At 46.7% G+C, this 19331-nt stretch overlaps 6 protein-coding genes across 6 annotated transcripts; 3 read left to right on the top strand and 3 right to left on the bottom strand.

The window, feature by feature from the left end:
* Positions 1-176: 176 nt before the first annotated feature.
* C8R40DRAFT_1236819 (uncharacterized protein) lies at positions 177-1336 on the bottom strand (the record flags this gene model as incomplete). The annotated part of the gene is made up of 4 exons (XM_046233419.1): positions 1155-1336; positions 963-1090; positions 754-900; positions 177-688 (listed from the first exon to the last, which is right to left on the bottom strand). Exons 3-4 carry the CDS (start codon positions 866-868, stop codon positions 177-179), a joined length of 627 nt encoding a protein of 208 aa, XP_046086922.1. The 5' UTR covers positions 869-900; positions 963-1090; positions 1155-1336.
* A 1642-nt stretch (positions 1337-2978) lies between these two features.
* Positions 2979-3977, top strand: C8R40DRAFT_1021131 (uncharacterized protein; the record flags this gene model as incomplete). The annotated part of the gene is made up of 3 exons (XM_046223010.1): positions 2979-3347; positions 3397-3793; positions 3847-3977. Coding segments are annotated over 3 exons (897 nt in total), but the record flags the coding sequence as incomplete, so codon positions are not given.
* Positions 3978-5090: 1113 nt separating this feature from the next.
* Positions 5091-5941, top strand: C8R40DRAFT_1043969 (uncharacterized protein; the record flags this gene model as incomplete). The annotated part of the gene is made up of 4 exons (XM_046224199.1): positions 5091-5219; positions 5270-5635; positions 5684-5771; positions 5838-5941. Coding segments are annotated over 4 exons (687 nt in total), but the record flags the coding sequence as incomplete, so codon positions are not given.
* A 225-nt stretch (positions 5942-6166) lies between these two features.
* C8R40DRAFT_1169959 (uncharacterized protein) lies at positions 6167-8149 on the bottom strand (the record flags this gene model as incomplete). The annotated part of the gene is made up of 6 exons (XM_046231460.1): positions 6167-6737; positions 6789-6922; positions 6979-7087; positions 7144-7430; positions 7490-7738; positions 7784-8149. The coding sequence occupies 6 exons, from the start codon at positions 8147-8149 to the stop codon at positions 6167-6169; spliced, it is 1716 nt and encodes a 571-aa protein (XP_046086919.1).
* A 437-nt stretch (positions 8150-8586) lies between these two features.
* Positions 8587-16695, top strand: C8R40DRAFT_1169958 (uncharacterized protein; the record flags this gene model as incomplete). Its single annotated transcript, XM_046231459.1, has 17 exons — positions 8587-9507; positions 9566-10483; positions 10538-11379; positions 11432-12104; positions 12184-13579; positions 13640-13684; positions 13733-13857; positions 13906-14303; positions 14375-14788; positions 14839-15069; positions 15096-15234; positions 15269-15446; positions 15496-16010; positions 16062-16135; positions 16185-16395; positions 16447-16553; positions 16608-16695. The coding sequence occupies 17 exons, from the start codon at positions 8587-8589 to the stop codon at positions 16693-16695; spliced, it is 7275 nt and encodes a 2424-aa protein (XP_046086918.1).
* Positions 16696-17207: 512 nt separating this feature from the next.
* On the bottom strand, positions 17208-18029 carry C8R40DRAFT_1169957 (uncharacterized protein; the record flags this gene model as incomplete). Its single annotated transcript, XM_046231458.1, has 2 exons — positions 17208-17227; positions 17282-18029. 2 exons carry the CDS (start codon positions 18027-18029, stop codon positions 17208-17210), a joined length of 768 nt encoding a protein of 255 aa, XP_046086917.1.
* Between the last annotated feature and the right edge of the window lie 1302 nt (positions 18030-19331).

Here is a 19331-nt window from a genome sequence, read left to right as displayed (position 1 = left end):
CATAGCTTAGCTGGGTGAAGGTAGCCATTGGCCATATCGATGGGGGATTTTATATCATTGGTCCACGATGAAAGGATCGATAGGGAATGACCACTTGTGCGCAGGAGCGGAAAGTTTGTAGCGTCTATTTTTTATGTTATGTAGATTGTAGAAACTGTGAGCATGTTTCGAAACTACTATACTGCGTTCGTAACGTTCCCTGCTTCCCCTCCGATCAAAATATTGCTGAGAGTAGGCAACTTCTTTGGCGATACAGGATTATCATATCCACTGCCAGCAGTGGAACTGTGCACCTCCGATGTCTTTGGCTCCTGCTTTCCACCACACTTTTCCAACAATCCATTCCACATCTCTTCGCCCCCATTCTCGAATGTGAATCTTAGCCCCTCCTTCTGTTGTAAATATCCCATTGCCTTAGCTATATAGTCCCACTTTGATGAACCATGTACCGTCTTCAAGTCCATGTACACACGATTTCTCTTGACAGTTTCAAAGTCAACAACTGCAATGGGCTTCACCTGACATTGAACATCAAGGAGATGATGGCCTATGAATATCTCCGAGTTGGTGTTTCCTCCTGCTCCTGTTGCTCCTCGTCCATCTTGAAGTACCGGTAAGAAGCTGTTGAGATTCCCAACGTAGATCCTAGCGCTCTCGCAATTGGTGTATCTGATCATTATTTTTCCGACTAGAAGAAAAATGTTAGAGAGAGACCGTAAGGTATGTGTCAAGTATCGCAAACTTATAGCTCACATCTTCTCGGATTAATATCTGTCCTGCCCGTCAATGGAGCAGCGGTGACTGCAAGAAGGGACAGTAGCAACAGGAGGAACGTAGCCAACAAGCGCAATAGTGACAGATTGAACATCGCTGATGGTTCAAGCTAGTTTTTTTAATGAGCTTCAAGGAAACAGATAATATCAGTTTTGCATGCACATAAACAAGGTATGGTGTGAACGCACATATGTACAGGGGTGAACGGACTTGAGAAACAAGGTAAAGGGTATCCGACCAGCAGATTCTCCCTTCGATTTCGATGGACTAGCGTGAATGTCACAGGCGGAGAGAGCACTCGCGGGGTTCAAAATTCCTTCGAGTAAGAGGAGATTTAGAGACTCCAGTAAGAAAATGCAAGGAAAGTAGCGCACGCTCACCTTTGGAAGCGAATTTTTCTATAGCAGCACAAGTGAAGTGTAGAAGAGGGAAGGAAGGAAGGAGTCAAGGAAATCACCGATGGCCAAGGTTGGAGTCCCCGTCAGATAAAGGGAAAGTAAAAGGGCTGCATCCGGATCCCTTTTGCCATATAAGGCAAGAATTTGACTCTGCCAGTGCCTTCCTCTGCCCCGCCGTCGGAACGGACAAAGACAACTTTAAAAAAGAAATTTCGCATGGGCGCTTGAGGTCATGGATGTTCAATGCAAGCAAGGTGATTTATATCTTCATTTATTTGGCGCACCCTCAAGGTACACACACTCACTACTAAGTACTGTATGTATATCATCCCAGCTTGAACCTGCTTGAACCCAGAAGTAATCATTGCAGACATCATACTGGCCCTTGGTATGAAGGCAGATTTCACGGAAAATAGCAGAGCCTCAATCGATGGACCGTTAAGTGTCTGACTTCTAACTTAATACAGCTTTGTTTAATGTATGGCATCTTTGCTTACAATCTCGGTGAATATTTAGCCTAACCTGTACGTATGATGTCTGTTCGATGTAACCGCTGCTTTCAGCTGTATGTTAGATGATTCTCCGTTTGAGTCCTATATTTGCTTGCTTTGATTCTCAAAATGTATTTGCGAGCCTTCAACCAGAACTTACTGATAATAATTTGAGACTTACCAATTGTTATTCCACAGTTAACAACTGCATTACGTCTTTACCAATTGCTCACCAACTGCTCTACTATTGCTCAACTATTGCTCAATTATAGCTCCAATGACCGCTTTTGGAACATTCACTAACTAGTATGTATATTCTACCTTCCTAGTTCTCATTGCTTGCATCCCATGTCAATTGACGCTTTCCATTTTCGTAAATATTATCGATGTCCTTGGAGCTCAAAAAGCATGTACTAATCTTCATGTTTGTCTCCCTCTTCGTATCCCCACCATCATTTAATTGGATTGTCCTTATCCTCCTATTTCTATCGAATTATGAATCCACATAATACTGGCTTTCCTGTTGTACAAGATCCTCAGGCCCTCATGAGGCTTATGCAGTCGTTTCTTACATCTTCGGCGGGTCAGGGACTCTGGCCCGCACCATTGCAGGCACAAAATTCCCTGGAGGTACAGTTTCCTAATCTTTAATTTCTGCAGAGGTTCAACCAGTTTCAAATGCGCAGCCCTTATCTTCACAATCCCTTTCGTCTCAAGTCCAACAGGTACTGTTTTGAATTCTAAACTTCTGCAGAAACTCATTAGCAAAATTGTTATCAGACTCCCCAGGTACCTACAATCTTTCTGTCAAACTTTCAGATATAATTTAAAAATTCCCGGGCCACTGCAGTCCTTCTCTCAAACCCACCAAGTCCCTCCAGCGCAGGCTCTGCTGGTATGGAGTTTGGTTTCCCAGTTACTGAATCAGCTTATTCAATTATGGTTACAGACACAACATGACTCTTCAAGATCTTCAGCTTCGACAATGGTTCAACAGCCTCCACCTCCGACACTAGTTCCGCAGCCTCCACCTCCGACACCAGTTCCGCAGCCTCCACCTCCGACACTAGTTCCGCAGCCTCCGCCACCTCCTCCGACACAAGTTCAGCAAGCTCCAGTACAAGTTTCAACTCAACAGCCTTTGGCTTCGACACTATTTCAGCAGCATGTAATCGAACCAGCAGCTCCCCAAGCAAGACCCTTATCATCATCATCTTTGAACACTATTCAGCCTCAGCAGTCGCCTGATCGTACACAATCACATCAACTGCAGTCTTTTGGCGCAGATAATCATCAACCAGGTTGGCCACCACACCCATCTTCATGCCGCCCATATTCTAGCCTTCAGATGTTTGCAAATATGGCTGATAGTGGTAGTGGCGGAGTAGGGTTGCTAGGAACTCAGGGGCATCCACGCACTACAACTTCTGTGGGGTTCCCTGGGATGAGTGTCCTCGGGCGGGCTAATCAGCAGCGATTAGAGCATGCCAGTACCTCGCTCCCGCGAACCAAGACCAACTCAGAAAGGAAACGTGGAAAAGCAATTCGACCACCAAGCCTTGTTCAGCGGGGAGCTCCAGAGCCAAAAATAGAGGACTGCCTACAGAGAGCTGCTGGAGGGGAGCAGGTTGTAAATCTCGATGTCTCCATTCACCTTCCGAGACCCAGAAACAATGAATTGAGGGTATGTCTCATACTGAAACTATTATCCTTCATTACTCAGAGTTTATTAGCATCTCGGGGTTTCTCCTCAGATGGTTCAATATATCTGTACGCAAGATAGTGTTCGGATGGTTCTTGGAGCCCTGAATCTCTTCCATCAATATCCTAATCTTCCTATTACCACTACAATCTGTGCGATCTTTGATAATATTGTACAAAAGCTCAGAACCAAGTACAACCTTCCTTCTCTTTCGACATCATTGCCTCTTCCACCCCATGAGCGTCTCCCTATACAGCTTTTGGCTTACAGTAATAATGGTCGCAACAATGGCACTCACAAAAATGTCAAAATGCGCATTTCTCCGTTCGATAATGGGACTACATTGCAAGATTTACTCTCAGATGGCCAACAATTTGCAATCCCACGCTTAGCTATAACCCGGGATAATCATTTCCACATCCAAGCCAGTGCGTAGTTCTTTCAAAGTCTCCTCAGCATTCACTAATCTCAATTAATGTAGTTATACGTCAATATCCTCTTGAAGCCAATGTTGCCCTTGCAGATATATACTTAGGCATTGATACAAATGTGCGGATTCATAGATGCCTCTCAAAGCGCTTTCTAAGCATGTTTCGGAATGACGTTGACGCTGATCTTGACCCTTACAAACTTGATGAGGATGAGCTGGAAGTTTCGTGTGATGAGGAAAGTGATGTCGAAGATGTGGAGGTAAGAATGCATTCTAATCTAAATACCTTGTTCTGATTTTCTACCTCAGGATTCAGCTATTGTTGCACAGTCTTTGATTCCCACTCCAAATTCTCAGCCAGACACATTATCGGATCCTATGGTAAGTATAGCTATGTTGAATGAATATGAGTACAGATTTGTTTTACTGGAACCAACCTTAGATTCAATCTCATATGATCGTTCATGAAGAAGAATTACCTCAGAAATTGTGGGATGAAACTTTCATCAAACTGCATCCACTGAACTGGATCCCCGAATTTGAGGGTGATGAGCGAACTTCAAAATTTTTTGAAGTAATCGGCAATTCTACCCAGCTCAGACGTGACTGTCCAGGACTCCAACTCCAAGGAGCCAATCCACAAGAGCTTGCAGAGGAGCTTCTTAAGGTATTACGTACTTGTGCTCACAATAATGACTGGAGTATTGTACTATCACCAGATCGTACTTTCCTCATGTATGTCCCTCATTCTATCTCTTCAATAGGCATTAACAGGTGTTGTAGCTTGGACCCTCCTCAAACATTGCGGGAAGAATACGTCTCATCGGGTCCTGGCATTGAGCAGGATACAATGACCTATCTCTTCGAGCTATATTTTCAGGAACGTGAAGCTGAATTCTGCGTTCCTTTGTATGAAGAGTATACAACATTGTCACCAGCTGCTTCACTCATTACTGATAAACGGCGTGAAGAATTGACTATATTTGGGGCAGTAACAGCACTAGCTCTTATTTATGGTCATTATCCTGGCCGTCTCAATCCTTTGCTTCTCATCTACCTTATGAACGATTGTAATCTTTCTTGTCTCCATCGTGAAGTTGTTGCGCTACATGCCCCATCTCTTTGTGCTACATTGGATCATTGGTTGCACATAGGACCGGATGATGATGTTTGGGACTTCATCTCACATTTTGCAACTTTCCATAACCTGCCGGTATGTCTCATGCATCTTCATTTTGGTATCCTGAATTCAATCTTGTTAGATTGGCGCTTTGAATGGCCGTTCTGAAGCAGGTCATCGAAGAATCGCCTGGGAAATGCTTCGATATGCTGTCATTGGAACTGAGAGCATGGATGCCGATCATTGGCGTTGTTTCAAGAAAGGTTTCTATATGCAATGTGCTAACACACTTAATGTTCCCGATGTAAGTTTAGAGAAATTAGTCGATTGGCTCTACTTATTATGAAATTTCAGATTGCGAGAAGCTTTCTGGGTGGCATTGAAGAATTTATCTCGAGTGCCCAAAATTCCACCATTGATGGCTTCTATGACCTGCGTTTGCGTATAATCTGCCGTCTTGGCATCGAGGCTATGGATCGGTTTGCTGCTGCCTGTGCTGAGGCTGGGGAAGGCTTTGAGGGGAAAATATTTGAAGAAATATTCAAGGAATTTCTCACTGAAGTTGGCTCTCCATGCCCTCAGCTACTGGATGCACAGAAACACCAATTTAACTCTGAGGTCAAGCTTTCAGGGATCCAGTCTCCAACATTTCGGTTGCGATTATTATGTTGGGCTGTTACAGGTGCTCCTCGAGTGATAGATGAAGGTGAACCCATCAGAGTGCGTACCCTGCTTTATATGAGTTTCTCTGTATTCATGGCAAACTAGGTATTTCTTGTTGAGGATGACGATAGCACATATATTCCCATATCAGTTGAGGAGGGAGTACGTTCTTCATATATTTCAACTGGGACATGTGCTTTCAAAACTTGCACACGTACAATGAGAATTCCAGCTTCCTATCTCATCAAACTACTCAAAGCCACATATAATGCCAATGCCGAACCCAAAAATGCCCGTGCTGCAATCCATCATTGGCTTTTGACGCAAATGCTGGAGTCCATTGGGTCATACACTACTGTATAATACTCAAATGGACTCAGTCTGTTACCTTTTAGAGTATCCTCAATTTAATGTTGCGCTTTGTTCATAGAAGACTGAAAATTCAGTTGATTTGTCTCATAATAAATAATTACAAAATTTATCGCTTTCAATCTTTTGCTTTCAGTTCAAGAATGAATATTGAACACGGTAGTCATTATGGCGCGAGTTTATGTACGATTATATGTGAGCAACTACTGCATGCCGAGATCAAAAAGAGTCCTTCCCATCCTGAGATGACCAGACATATGGCGCAGCAAACCACACACCATTAACATGAGCTGGTCCCTTCGGAGCCTCACGATGAGCTCCAAACAGTGCAACTGTCCGATCCATACATGGGCGGGACAGGCTTCGTGGTACAGCTCTCCCCCTCGGTCCTCTTGCAGGTGGCTGTACCCTACCCCGGCAGCGTATGGTGAAGAAACGTTGTCCCCGATGATGGACTATTTCACGTTGTCGAAGGACACCACAGTCGCGACACATAGCCTCTGTAATACGGATGCCGAAGGGTGCCTCGATTTCTTGACACCAAATCGCTTTTTGAACTTGGAGTGATTGAGCATCTTTGTCGGACACTGGATGGGTAGGATCGTAGAACCAGACTAAAATGTGGCTGTGGGTACCAAGACTTGTAGAGTCAGCACATATACTTAGAAGTACACGTTCCACGCTTTCGCGTTGAATTAAGATTCGTCGAATGAACAAATTGCACCATGACGAAGCATTGTTTGGCTGAAAGTCATGTGCAGGAAACGCTGCCATACGGTCGAAAGTCCTCCTAAAACAGTAGATCAGTCTTTGCAAGGAGTTGACTGAATCAATATCTTACGTTTTTGCCAATGCGCCGATGGAGTCAAATGACTCCTTCAACATAAAGGCACCACCACAAGCCAATATGAACAGCGTAGTGTCCATGGTGCCGAGTACCTCCTGGAATTCCTCAGTGAAGATTCCGGCCAGAACCTGACAAACAATGAATAGATACAACTCAAACTCAAGAGCGACAAGAAAGAACCTACATCACAAGTATTAGTACTAGCTCCATTCACACCACCGGGGCTGAAATGCAGCATTCCATCTGGGGTAGAGTGTGTAGTAAAGAATACAACCGCACGTTCTATTCCTTTGCTAATGTGTAATTTGCATCAATGCAGATATAGACAATACAGGACAGGATGACTTACGATTTAAGCTCGATGACAAGGTTCTCAATCACTTCGATATACTGGTCGCGTTTATGGTAAAGATCAAATTCAATACGAGGCGCTATGAATGGGACATCAGTATCTTTGTAGAAGCCCCGAAGCTCAACAAGACATGTATCAAATGGCTCAATGGCCATCCCCTCAAGGGAAATAGAGATAACAGCCATGGGAAGGATGTCAAGAGGATTGAAAAATGTACGGCTGTTACTGTTAACCATATGGATCATCTTGGGAATCGGCGCCAAGGTTTCTCGAATAACAATCCCCTGCAAAATCAAATCCAATTAGGTATGTATGTGAGAGGTGCATGTACAAGTATGCGTACTGGGTAAGCAAGGTCCCAATTCGTCTTGACTAAATTCATCTTAGAGATCATACTCCAACAAGCCGGGCAGAGAAAAGCATTATCTTCATCTTCAAGGAGGGCCTCAGTGACTCCCGATTTCACCTCAATACACTTTCGACTGCCCTCATGTCCCCAGCAAACGAAACGCCCACAATGCGGAAGTACAGGGTATAGAGTAGGAGCATCACATTGGAGAAGTTTGCCACCGTCCTTACACCCAGCACAGTACTATTGAAGCGTTAGCCAGAACATGGTAAACAACAGAAGACTCACGATGTGCTGCTGGCTCTTTGCAGCGTATTTCGGATTTGACGGTTCCAATGTAGTTATTGCAGTGGCCCGGGGACGACTTTTGGCAGGGACTTCCGCATCTTGATAGTCATCCTCGAAATATTTCTGGGGACGGCGAGTACTCCTAGCAGATCTACGAAGAGCTACAGAACTAAGCATCCCATCGTTCGCCTCTTCATCTTCAGGTCCACCAGAGTTTTCGGTAGCGGCAGCTGGAGTAATCGTGTCCTTTTCGGTAGCAGAATACTTTGTTGGCCCTAAACTCATGACGGGCGCAGGACCTCCGGTGCTCTTTTGGGCAGTCTGCTTTGTCATTCTTCCTCCCGAGAATCCTTTTGCTTTAGCCATGGCAGGTAAGAATGCAGTAAGAACGAGCAAACAAGTCGAAAGAACAAGACCGACAACGAAACAAACTGTGAGTTCAAGGTCACATGATACTACCGGTTTCGGCCCGTCGTTCTGAACAGGTCTCTGCTCGACTCCATCCATCACCGTTCTTCCGTCTCCTCCATCCTCTGCTCTGTTTAATCATCCAGATCGTGCCTCGCATGCTCTGATCACACCATCTTTGAAATTCCTTTGGGAATCCCACTGCACATCCCCGCCAAACTCCAAAATAGTGCTCACCTCGAAATATCAATCCGTAACTCGAAGAAAAGGCTGCTGAAATCATCGACGGTCTCAGGTCTTCCGGAATCAAGCACCTTGGGTTGAAACCGGGTTCGGTCGATGGTATTCGGCAAGTTGTCAACATTGCTGCTGCCAATCCCGACTTCCCGATCATCATGCAGTGGACCGGTGGTCGTGCTGGAGGCCACCACTCCTATGAAGACTTCCATCAACCCATGCTTTTGACCTACCGCTCCATCCGTAAGCATGAGAATATTATTCTTGTTGGTGGTTCTGGATCCGGTGCTGCTGAAGACGTTTGGCCCTACCTTACTGGCGAATGGTCAGTGGCTTATGGTGTTCAGCCGATGCCCTGTGATGGTTTTCTTTTCGGAAGCCGTGTCATGGTTGCAAAAGAGGCACATACAAGCTCTTTCGTAAAAGATCTCATCGTCGCGTGCGCTGGAGTGGAGGATCAACAATGGGAGGGCACTTATACCAAACCGAGTGGCGGTGTTCTTACTGTTCGATTGGAGCTCGGTGAACCTATACACAAGGTCGCTACGCGTGCCGTTAAGCTCTGGAAAGAGTTTGATGACACCGTATTCAAATTACCCAAAGAAAAGCGTTTGACTTGGTTACTTGAGCATCGTGATGAGGTCATCGAAAAGCTCAACAAGCATTTCAGCAAGCCATGGTTCGGCTGGAAGAAGGATGGCAGTGTTGCGGAATTACGAGACATGACTTATGAGGAGACTGTCCTTCGTATGGTGCACTTGATGTATGTCGCCCATGAGAATCGATGGGTTGATATTTCTCTTCGTAACCTTACTGGTGACTGGATGCGAAGGATCGAAGAAAGGTTTGCCGGCGTCAATGGGTCTGGCACGAAACCGTCCGTCCTGCAGTCTTACAACTCCTTGAATGATCCTCTCCCTTGCGTTGAAACGTTCTTCAAAGCCTACCCTCTCGTTTCACAGCAACTTCTTTCTGCTGATGACTCTGGTTACTTCTTGGCTATCTCACAGAGGCGCGGCCAGAAGCCCGTTCCTTTTATACCTGTTCTCGATGCGTCGTTTGAGGTTTGGTTTAAGAAGGTACATGTCTCACTCCTGATTGCCATACGCATGCCACATATTTATGATGTCGTTCTAGGATTCTTTGTGGGCTGCTGAAGATGTTGAAGCAGTCTTCGACCAAGATCCTGAACGTGTTTGTATCTTACAAGGCCCTGTTGCCGTCAAGCACTCTGTGATCAAGGATGAGCCCATTCGCGACTTGCTCGGTAACATCAACTCGTCCCTCATTCAAAAGGTCTTACAGCTACGTTACAACGGTGATGCTTCTACCATTCCTTCAATTGGTTATCTCGCTCCTCCGCGCCGTGCTTCCAGAGTCCCTGCGGGTGTCAAGATCACTACCACCGACGAGCAAATTGTCTACCAGTTTGGGAAATCTCTCCCTACGAATGCATCTTGGCTTGCTTGCCTCGCTGGCTCTCAATTGAACTGGTTCGGGGCGCTTATTGGGTCCACGAGTGTTGTGCAGGGTTCTTCTTACATCAGCAATCCCATCCGCCGACTCTTTTACCCTCGCCCTCACGAAAAAGTCGTTGTTAGCCTTTCCAATGGACAACCAACGTCCATTGTCGCGTATGGGGGAGCTCGCTCGTATGGCCTGCATGACCCAAATTTCAAGGCCACGGAAATTACATTCAATTCCTCAACTAATCTCATTGACGTGACGATCTTCGAAGAGCGTAACAAGGTCGCTGTACCTCTCACCTTGCAGTTTGAGTATAAATCCGCGATGGGATCTGCCCCCATCCACGAAGTGGTCACTGGACGTAATATGCGCATCAAGGCGTTCTATTGGAAACTTTGGTACGGGGACGACCAGTCTCTCCCCGAGTTGGATATTCATGATACGTTCACCGGTCCTGATGTCACCCTCAAGGCAGAGGACATAGAGAAGTTCTGTTCTGTTGTTGGTAACAACGACGAGTCGTTCAAGTCAGTGCGAACCACCACCATTAGTGCTCCGATGGATTTTGCTATCGTTGCTGGTTGGCAGGTACGTTCTTCGATTTCAAAGTTGCTCAACTATGCATTCATTCCCAATCTTTAGGCTATCATCAAGTCAATTTTCCCTGCATCGATTGATGGAGATCTCCTCAAGCTCGTACATTTGTCGAACAGTTTCCGCATGATGAAGGGCGCGAGACCCTTCCAGGCTGGCGACATATGCAGATCGGAAGCTAAGATTGTCTCCGTTGTCAATAGCGGGCCTGGAAAGGTCGTCAAAGTGAAGGGACATGTCTACCGTGATGCAAAGCCGGTCGTCGAGGTTGTGTCTGCTTTCCTTTACCGCGGCGTCTTCACCGACTACGAGAACACATTCGAAACCACTGAAGAACCTGACTACATTGTGACGTTAGCGGCTGACGCCGACGTTAGCGTTTTACAATCGAAGGAATGGTTTGATTGGGAAGATGATACTCGACCTCTCTCTCCTGGAATCCCTTTGATTTTCCGTGTACAGTCTGAGGTCTCTTTCATGGATCGCACTTCCTACCGGGAGCTATCCGTATCTGGTGAAATCTTTGTCCGCGACCAGTTGAAGAACCTACAGAAAGTAGGTTCTGTTGAGTTCCAAGCAGATGATGCGCACGGCAACCCTGTCGTTGCCTACCTTCAAAGGCATGGCATTCCTCAAGGTCTGAGCGTGCCCCTTGCCAATGAGGGCTATCAACTCACTACCACGGAGGGCTCAACATCATTCTTTTCGCCACTTACCAATGAACCCTACTCCGGGATCTCGGGCGATTTCAACCCAATCCACATCAATCCGTATTTCTCTTGCTACGCCGGTCTACCCGGGACAATCACTCATGGTCTATGGTCCAGTGCTGCAACTCGCAAATACGTAGAGAACGTTGTCGCCAAGGGTCATCCTGACCGCGTGCTTTCGTGAGTTCTCGCCCATTTTAACATGTCTCCTCACACTAAACAACCATTACAGGTACGATGTATCTTTTGTTGGAATGGTTCTTCCGGGCGAACAGCTTACCGTCAACCTTCGGCACACCGGAATGCGGGATGGCAATATCGTTGTCAAAATCGAGACTGTTAATGTACTCGGTGAAAAGGTCTTGGAAGGTTCTGCAGAGGTGTCCCAACCAACTACTGCCTATGTCTTCACTGGACAGGGATCTCAAGAACCTAATATGGGTATAGATCTTTACAATAACTCTCCTACTGCTCGTGCGGTCTGGGATGGTGCCGATGAACATCTTCGAGCTATCTATGGGTTTTCTATTCTCGAAATCGTCAAAGAGAATCCCAAAGAAAAGACGGTACACTCTGGTGGTATCAAGGGACAAGCCATCCGTCAGCGTTATATGGACGTGTCCTACGACACCACTGACAAAGATGGTCACATCAAAACCCTCCCTCTCTTTGCCGACATCGACATTCGCACACCCAAGTATACATTTAGTCATCCTAATGGGCTCCTTTTCGCTACCCAATTTGCTCAAATCGCACTCGTCGTTACCAAAAAAGCGGCGTTCGAAGACATGCGTTCGAAAGGATTTGTTCAAACGGACTGCGCTTTTGCTGGTCACTCTTTGGGTGAATATTCTGCGTTGGCATCTATTGCTGATGTACTTGCGATTTCTGCCCTTGTCGACGTCGTTCCTACCATATATTCCTAACCTCATCGCTCAACCCTTTGACGTATCGCGAGCTTATGCTCAAATCATTTATGATCAGACTTCCTCGCCTCGCCTCGACAAAGTCTTGAAGAACTGGGATGAAGAGAACTGGGGCTCTGCCGCTCAGCGCCAAAACCTCACTTACATCATCCTCGTCGAGCTTCTGGCTTATCAGTTTGCTTCGCCAGTCCGCTGGATCCAAACCCAGGACCTCCTCTTTTCCCACTTCAATTTCGAAAGACTCATCGAGCTTGGCCCTTCCCCCACTCTTACCGGAATGGCAACTCGTACTCTCAAGGCTAAGTACGAGCTTCAAGACGATTGCGTTTCTCTGAAGCGCGAAATTCTTTGTCATGCGAAACATTCAAAGGAGATTTATTACTTGTTTGAAGATGAAGCGGTTGCTGAATCTGTGCCCGTAGAGGTAACCGAGTCTGTTGCTGCTCCTGTCACCGCCACCGCCGTTCCCTTACCTGTTGCTGTCCCTACAGGTCCAGCTGTCAGCATTGAAGACGTTCCCGTTAAATCGTCGGACATCCTTCTTGCCAATGTCGCGCAGAAATCGAAAAAACAAATCAGCGACATTTCTACGTCGAAGTCTATCAAAGACCTTGTTGGCGGAAAGTCGACTCTTCAGAACGAAATCTTGGGCGATCTACAACAAGAGTTCTCTTCAGCTCCCGAGAAAGGTGAAGAGCTACCTCTTGACGAGCTGGGCCCTGCTTTGGGTTTTGGACATAGTGGAACGTTAGGTAAATACACCACTGGTCTCGTGTCACGTTTGGTTGGAGGGAAACTGCCTGGTGGCTTCAACTCGTCTGCTGTAAAAGCCCATTTGTCGAAGACTTGGGGTTTGGGTCCTCAACGTGCGGACGGTGTTCTTCTCCTTGGAACTACCATGGAACCCGCTAAGCGTCTGGGATCTGAAGTGGAGGCGAAAACCTGGCTCGACGGCGTCGTATCGGCGTATGCGCAACGATCTGGAATTTCTCTTGCATCTCCTGGCGCAGGAGGAGGCGGGGGTGGAGGAGGCAGTGGCGGCGCAGTGATCAACAGCGAAGAGTTCACAAAGTTTCAGGCCGAGGAGGAGCGTTTCGCTGCTCAACATATCGAGCTTTACATGCGTTACCTTAAGCGGGACTCTCGCTCTGGCGAAATCGCATTCGACACTGAAAAGGCTAATTCGATGGCCTTACAAGCTAAGTTGGACAGTATTGCTAAGGAACACGGTGATCTCTACATCGACGGTATCATGCCTGTCTTTGATCCCTTGAAAGCCCGTCGCTTTGACTCTTCTTGGAATTGGGTTCGACAGGATGCTCTAACGATGTACTATGACATCATTTTCGGACGTCTTACAACTGTCGACCGCGAGATCACAGCTCGCTGTATCCATCTGCTGAACCGCGCCGATCCGGAGATGTTGGCTTACATGCAGTATAACATTGACCAATGTGATCCGAGCAAGGGCGACACCTACAAGCTTGCCAAGGAGTTTGGCTAACAGCTAATAGACAACACGCATCAGTTCATTGGGCAGCCACCTGTCTACAAGGATGGTATGTCGTCTATCCTTTTTTTTCATTCCCTTTCTGATGTTCTTCTAGTTACTTTCCCAACTGCTCCTCACACAGAGGTCAGCAGTAAGGGTGACATTGTGTACACCGAGGTTATGCGCGAAAATGTTCGCAAACTAGAGGCATACGTCGAGGAGATGGCTCGCAGCGATACAGTGTCAGGCCCGGTCAACATTCAAAAAGTTTGAGACGATGTGCTAAAGCTCTGGACGATTGTGAAATCCCAAGCAGAGATTAGTCAAGAGCAAAAGAATCGTATCAAGGCTCTGTATGAAGGCGTCATTCGCTCATTGAGGAATAAAGGTTCTGAACCTCGCCCGCGCACTCCTAGAAATCGTCGATTGTCTTCGCAGTTCCTCCGACCTCAAAAATCCGGAATCGCAACTGTGTCTGCAGACAAAGTTCCTCTGCTACATTTGAAGAGGAAAGTTGGCACCAACTGGGAATACAGCAGCAACCTTACGAGTGTCTATCTTGACATTTTTCACCAGATTGCCACTGCCGGAACAACGTTCAAGGATAAGAACGCTTTACTCACTGGAGTAGGCAAAGGCTCCATTGGAGTCGAAGTTGTCGTCTACTCTCTGGTGGCGTTCATGTGGTGATTACTACCTCTCGCTATAGCCGCTCGACTGTTGAATATTATCAGTCCATTTTCCAAACTTTCGGCAGTCGCGGGTCTGCGCTTACTGTGGTGCCCTTTAGGTTCGAAGCAGGACGTCGAGGCCCTTGTGGATTACATCTACTCTACTCTACCCTCGGAATAGACTTGGATTTCATTCTTCCTTTCGCTGGTATTCCCAAGAACGGCCGGGAGATCGATGGAATTGATGACAAGTCCGAGCTGGCTCACCGCATCATGTTGACCAACTTGTTGCGAATTCTCGGTGCAGTGAAGAACAAGAAAGCCAGTCGACATTTTGTTACGTGTCCTACTCAAGTTATCCTCCCCCTGTCTCCTAATCATGGTCTGTTTGGCAATGATGGCCTGTACTCGGAATCGAAGATCTCTCTGGAAACACTCTTCCAACGTTGGGCTTCCGAAGGCCGGGGTGAATATCTCTGTCTTGCTGGAGCTGTCATTGGGTAAGTCGTTTATAATTTCGCTTAGGCTCCCGGCTTACTTTTCTGTACAGATGGACCCGCGGTACCACTTTCATGGGACCCACGAATATAGTAGCGCACGAGCTTGAAAGCTTCGATGTCCGCACATTCTCTGCCAAGGAAATGGCGTTCAACATCCTTGGTTTGATGCACCCTTTGCTGTTCAGTATCACTCAGGTGGAACCCATTTGGGCTGATCTCAACGGTGGCATGGATCGTCATCCAGACCTCGCCGATATCACGACCCCACCCGTATTAGGACAGTGTTGATGCAGAGCGTTTGATTCAGACTGTGGACGTCCTCCCTCGTGCTAACTTCCGATTCGACTTCCCCCGCCCTCGAATCCCAAAACTCTCTTGTTGATGTCACCAAGCTTCGGGGTATACTTGACTTGGACAAGGTCATGGTTATCACTGGTTCCGCCGAAGTGAATGGAAGCTCGGGGAGAGTTCACAATTGAGGGTGCTATCGAGATGGCCCGGATGATGGGATACATCAAGCACTTCGACGGGCGTCTGAAGGATGGCACGTTGTATGTTGGTTGGGTCGACAGTAAGAGTGGAGAACCAGTTGACGACAAGGACGTCAAGGGACGCTACGAAAAAGATATCCTTGCCCATGCAGGCATTCGTTTGATTGGTAAGGTTGTTCTATTTTTCACCAAGTCTCTTGCTTATGACTGTTACAGAACCCGAGCTCTTCCGTGGCTATGATCCAAATAAGAAGATCTTCAATCAAGAGGTCGAGTTGATCCATGATCTTGAGCCCATAGAAGTCCTCGCAGATGAAGCCTCCAAATTCAAACTCCAGCACGGCGACAAGTGCGATATCTGGGCCGGAGAAGGAGGTCAATGGTTCTTCAAGGTCAAAAAGGGTGCCTGTGTATTCGTGCCCAAATCATTCTCGTTCAGTCGCAAAGTTGCAAGCCAAATTCCTACTGGATGGTACGCTAGCCGCTACGGTCTTCCTGAAGACATTATTGCCCAAACCGATCAAGTCGCCCTCTGGAATTTGGTCTCAACTGCCGAAGCCCTCAACATGTCCGGTATCACGGATCCATATGATCTCTATCAACATGTGCATCCATCTGAAGTCGGGACGTCACTTGGTAGCGGTATGGGTGGTCAAGTCAGTCTGGCGAAGATGTTCATTGACCGTCGTGATGAGAAAGAGGTACAGAATGACATTTTGCAAGAAACGTGGGTTATTTTTCTTCATTTCCTCCATCGCTGTCTTAATTTTGTGAGATTATAGTTTCATAAACACGGATGGATTAAGCTTCTGCTTCTATCATCGAGTGGTCCGGTCAAGATCCCTGTCGGTGCTTGGTAAATATACTCTCCATAACTTGATTCCGCCTTTGCTTACCCTTATTAGTGCTACCGCTTTGCAATCTCTCGAAATCGCTTGTGACGCAATCCTGTCGGGTAAAGCTAAGGTCATGATTGCTGGTGGTTTCGACGATATAAGCGAGGAAGGATCGTACGACTTCACAAACATGAAGGCTACAAGTAACGCAGATGCCGAATTTGCTATGGGTCGTGAATCAACAGAAATGTCACGACCCACTGCAAGTACTCGTTCAGGAGTAGGTCGCTTCTCACAGTCTAATTCACTTTTACTGACATGTTTTATTCAGTTTACGGAGGCACAAGGTACTGCTATCCACATTGATGTGAGCACAAAGACTGCTTTGGAACTGGGTTGTCCTGTTCGCGGTATCGTTGCATCCACTTCTACCTCCACGTAAGAATCGCCAAAGTTCATATTCTGCCTATTGACTAATATCTGCTTGCATAGTGACAAAGCTGGACGGTCGATTCTCCCATCTAAACACCCACTTCCTATCCTGGACTTGAAATACCGTTCCCGCCAACTCTCTTTCTGACACTCACAAGTCTCACAATGGCTCGCTCATGAGCATCTTCAACTGCAGGATGAGCTCGAGGCTCTGGGCATGCTGTGAATGAGGATCATTATGCGTCTAGAGTTACTACAATTGAACAAGAAGCTGCACGCCAAGAGAAGGAGGCTCTCGCCACTTACGGTATGTTAGAAGGAAGTGACCCACGCATTTCACCTAGAGATGGCCATCGCTCAAAGAGCAATACTCTGTGATCATAGTCAAATCACATGATACTGTTTATTGAAACGCTGACGTGGCAATTTGGTTCTTCATTACCTCCATGACCACTGCTTTGAGCATTGCAGAGCTTGTTGGATGGAGAGAAAGAGCGCGACTTTCTCTCCATCCAACAAGCTCACGATGTTTATGGTATGACTTCTTTTAGTCACGGTTACTCACTCTGGTACAGTCAAATATTCATTTTTGGGAATAAGCAATGGTTTTCTCTTCTTCAACCTCCGTGAATCACTAATCCAAATCAACCCAATTAGAATTCAGCCTCTGGTCTCAATATCTAGGTAATCCTGGTGAGTTTTCTAGCACATTTTATCATACACCATTTTATCACCAGGGTGAGGCATACATCCTCCATACAGGGACAGGTTTTTGAGGTGTTCATTGTGTTTGGGTGTTGCCGCAGCCCCATCCTCCGCATAGGGATGGGTGCTGGGAATATCTGCTGGTTTCGGGGGGTTCTGTAGCCCTGTCCTCCGCATAGGGACAGGTGCTCGACGGGGTGTTTCCGCAGCCCCATCCTCCGCATAGGGATGGGCGCTGGGAATATCTGCTGGTTTCGGGGGGTTCTGTAGCCCTGTCCTCCGCATAGGGACAGGTGCTCGACGGGGTGTTTCCGCAGCCCCATCCTCCGCATAGGGATGGGTGCTGGGAATATCTGCTGGTTTCAGGGGGTTCTGTAGCCCTGTCCTCCGCATAGGGACAGGTGCTCGACAGGGTGTTTCCGCAGCCCCATCCTCCGCATAGGGATGGGTGCTGGGAATATCTGCTGGTTTCGGGGGGTTCTGTAGCCCTGTCCTCCGCATAGGGACAGGTGCTCGACGGGGTGTTTCCGCAGCCCCATCCTCCGCATAGGGATGGGTGCTGGGAATATCTGCTGGTTTCGGGGGTTCTGTAGCCTTGTCCTCCGCATAGGGACAGGTGCTTGAGGTATTCATTGCCTCAGGGTGTTTCCGCAGTCCCATCCTCCGCATAGGGATGGGTGCTGGGAATACCTGCTGGTTTCGGGGGGTTCTGTAGCCCTGTCCTCCGCATAGGGACAGGTGCTCGACAGGGTGTTCCCGCAGCCCCATCCTCCGCATAGGGATGGGTGCCAGGAATATCTGCTGGTACTAAGGGTTTTGTAGCCCCATTCTCTGTATAGGGACATGTGCTTGAGGCGTATTGCCCCGAAGTATTTGTTACTTCTAGGATAGTTTATCATTATATTTAGAAGCACTATAGTTATTACTATAGCTAGAGGTCCATGATTGAAGGCTTCAAAGAAGAGTTGGCCACTTTTCTATGAAGCCTTCAATTGTGAACCTTGGTTTTTCATAGTTGTACGACTTAGCATATTTACGAATGTATCATCGGATGATGCTTGACCCAACTTAATCCTAACCCTAACCCAAGGCCCTTTCAATTTGCATTTTGTAACACGTAGCGTATATCCTACTATTTCCAAGACCTCGACCATGCCACAGATAGAACACAGATCATTTGAGGACATTATTGAATTGCTTAAATCGCAAATTGCTCAGACAAAGTAAGATTCATTGCTTTCTTAATTTATCTGTTGTTGACTGTTATAGAAATAGCATCAAGAAACAAGTGGCTCGATGGAATGGCATCAATCTTGAGTCTATAAGAAGAGCCATTCATCTTGCATTAAAGAATCCAGGTCAGAAAAACAGCTAGATGTTTATTTAAGCCTAACCAAGACTTTCAGTGAAGCTGCCTTGCAGTGCCGATGCTTTTGCTTCTTCGATGTTGAGCGAAAGGACTGCCTTGGTTTCAACAAAACTTGGGAAAATAATTGAGCCCTGTGTAGTAACTGACAACCAAAATATTGCATTGCTTTATTATTTGCCAAATTTACTGGCACAAAATGAACAGGTAGTCTACATAAATCAAATCTGTTCATTGACTGAAAAAATTGTAGCACGAAATATTTGATTCGACATCTCTCCTTTCACAAAAGCTATATGCAAGTATTGTTCCAAAAGACGAGAAGTCTGTTTGGCGAGTAAATGAAAAATATTTTACCCCGGTAAAGAGACCAAAGGTCGCCCCCGGATGCTTGAATTTCTCCCCCGGTTGGCTTGCACAAGGCCACCATGTAAGTAGTCACTCTCATTTTGCTGCTCCCAAAACTAATTCATCTTTACTATGAAAGGCTTTGGAATATCCTCTCGTCACTTCTTTGTCCTTGAGTCAAGGCAATGAAGCGCAGAGTTTACAGTGGCTGGAACGGATTGAAAAAATGCAAATCTTATCGAACATACTTCTTAGGCTATTGCATCCGGAACTTCACTATGCTGGGCTTGTTGCCCTCTCAGGTCTCCGTCAAAATCCAATGACAAGCAAATGGGCCATACAATGGAAGTCGGTTTTCAACTGTC

The sequence above is a fragment of the Lentinula edodes genome (genome assembly GCF_021015755.1).
Source record: "Lentinula edodes strain Le(Bin) 0899 ss11 chromosome Unknown C8R40scaffold_15, whole genome shotgun sequence".
Taxonomy (NCBI): domain Eukaryota; kingdom Fungi; phylum Basidiomycota; class Agaricomycetes; order Agaricales; family Omphalotaceae; genus Lentinula; species Lentinula edodes.
Note: the sequence above shows the minus strand (reverse complement) of the source record. Positions and strands in the feature narration are given on the sequence as shown.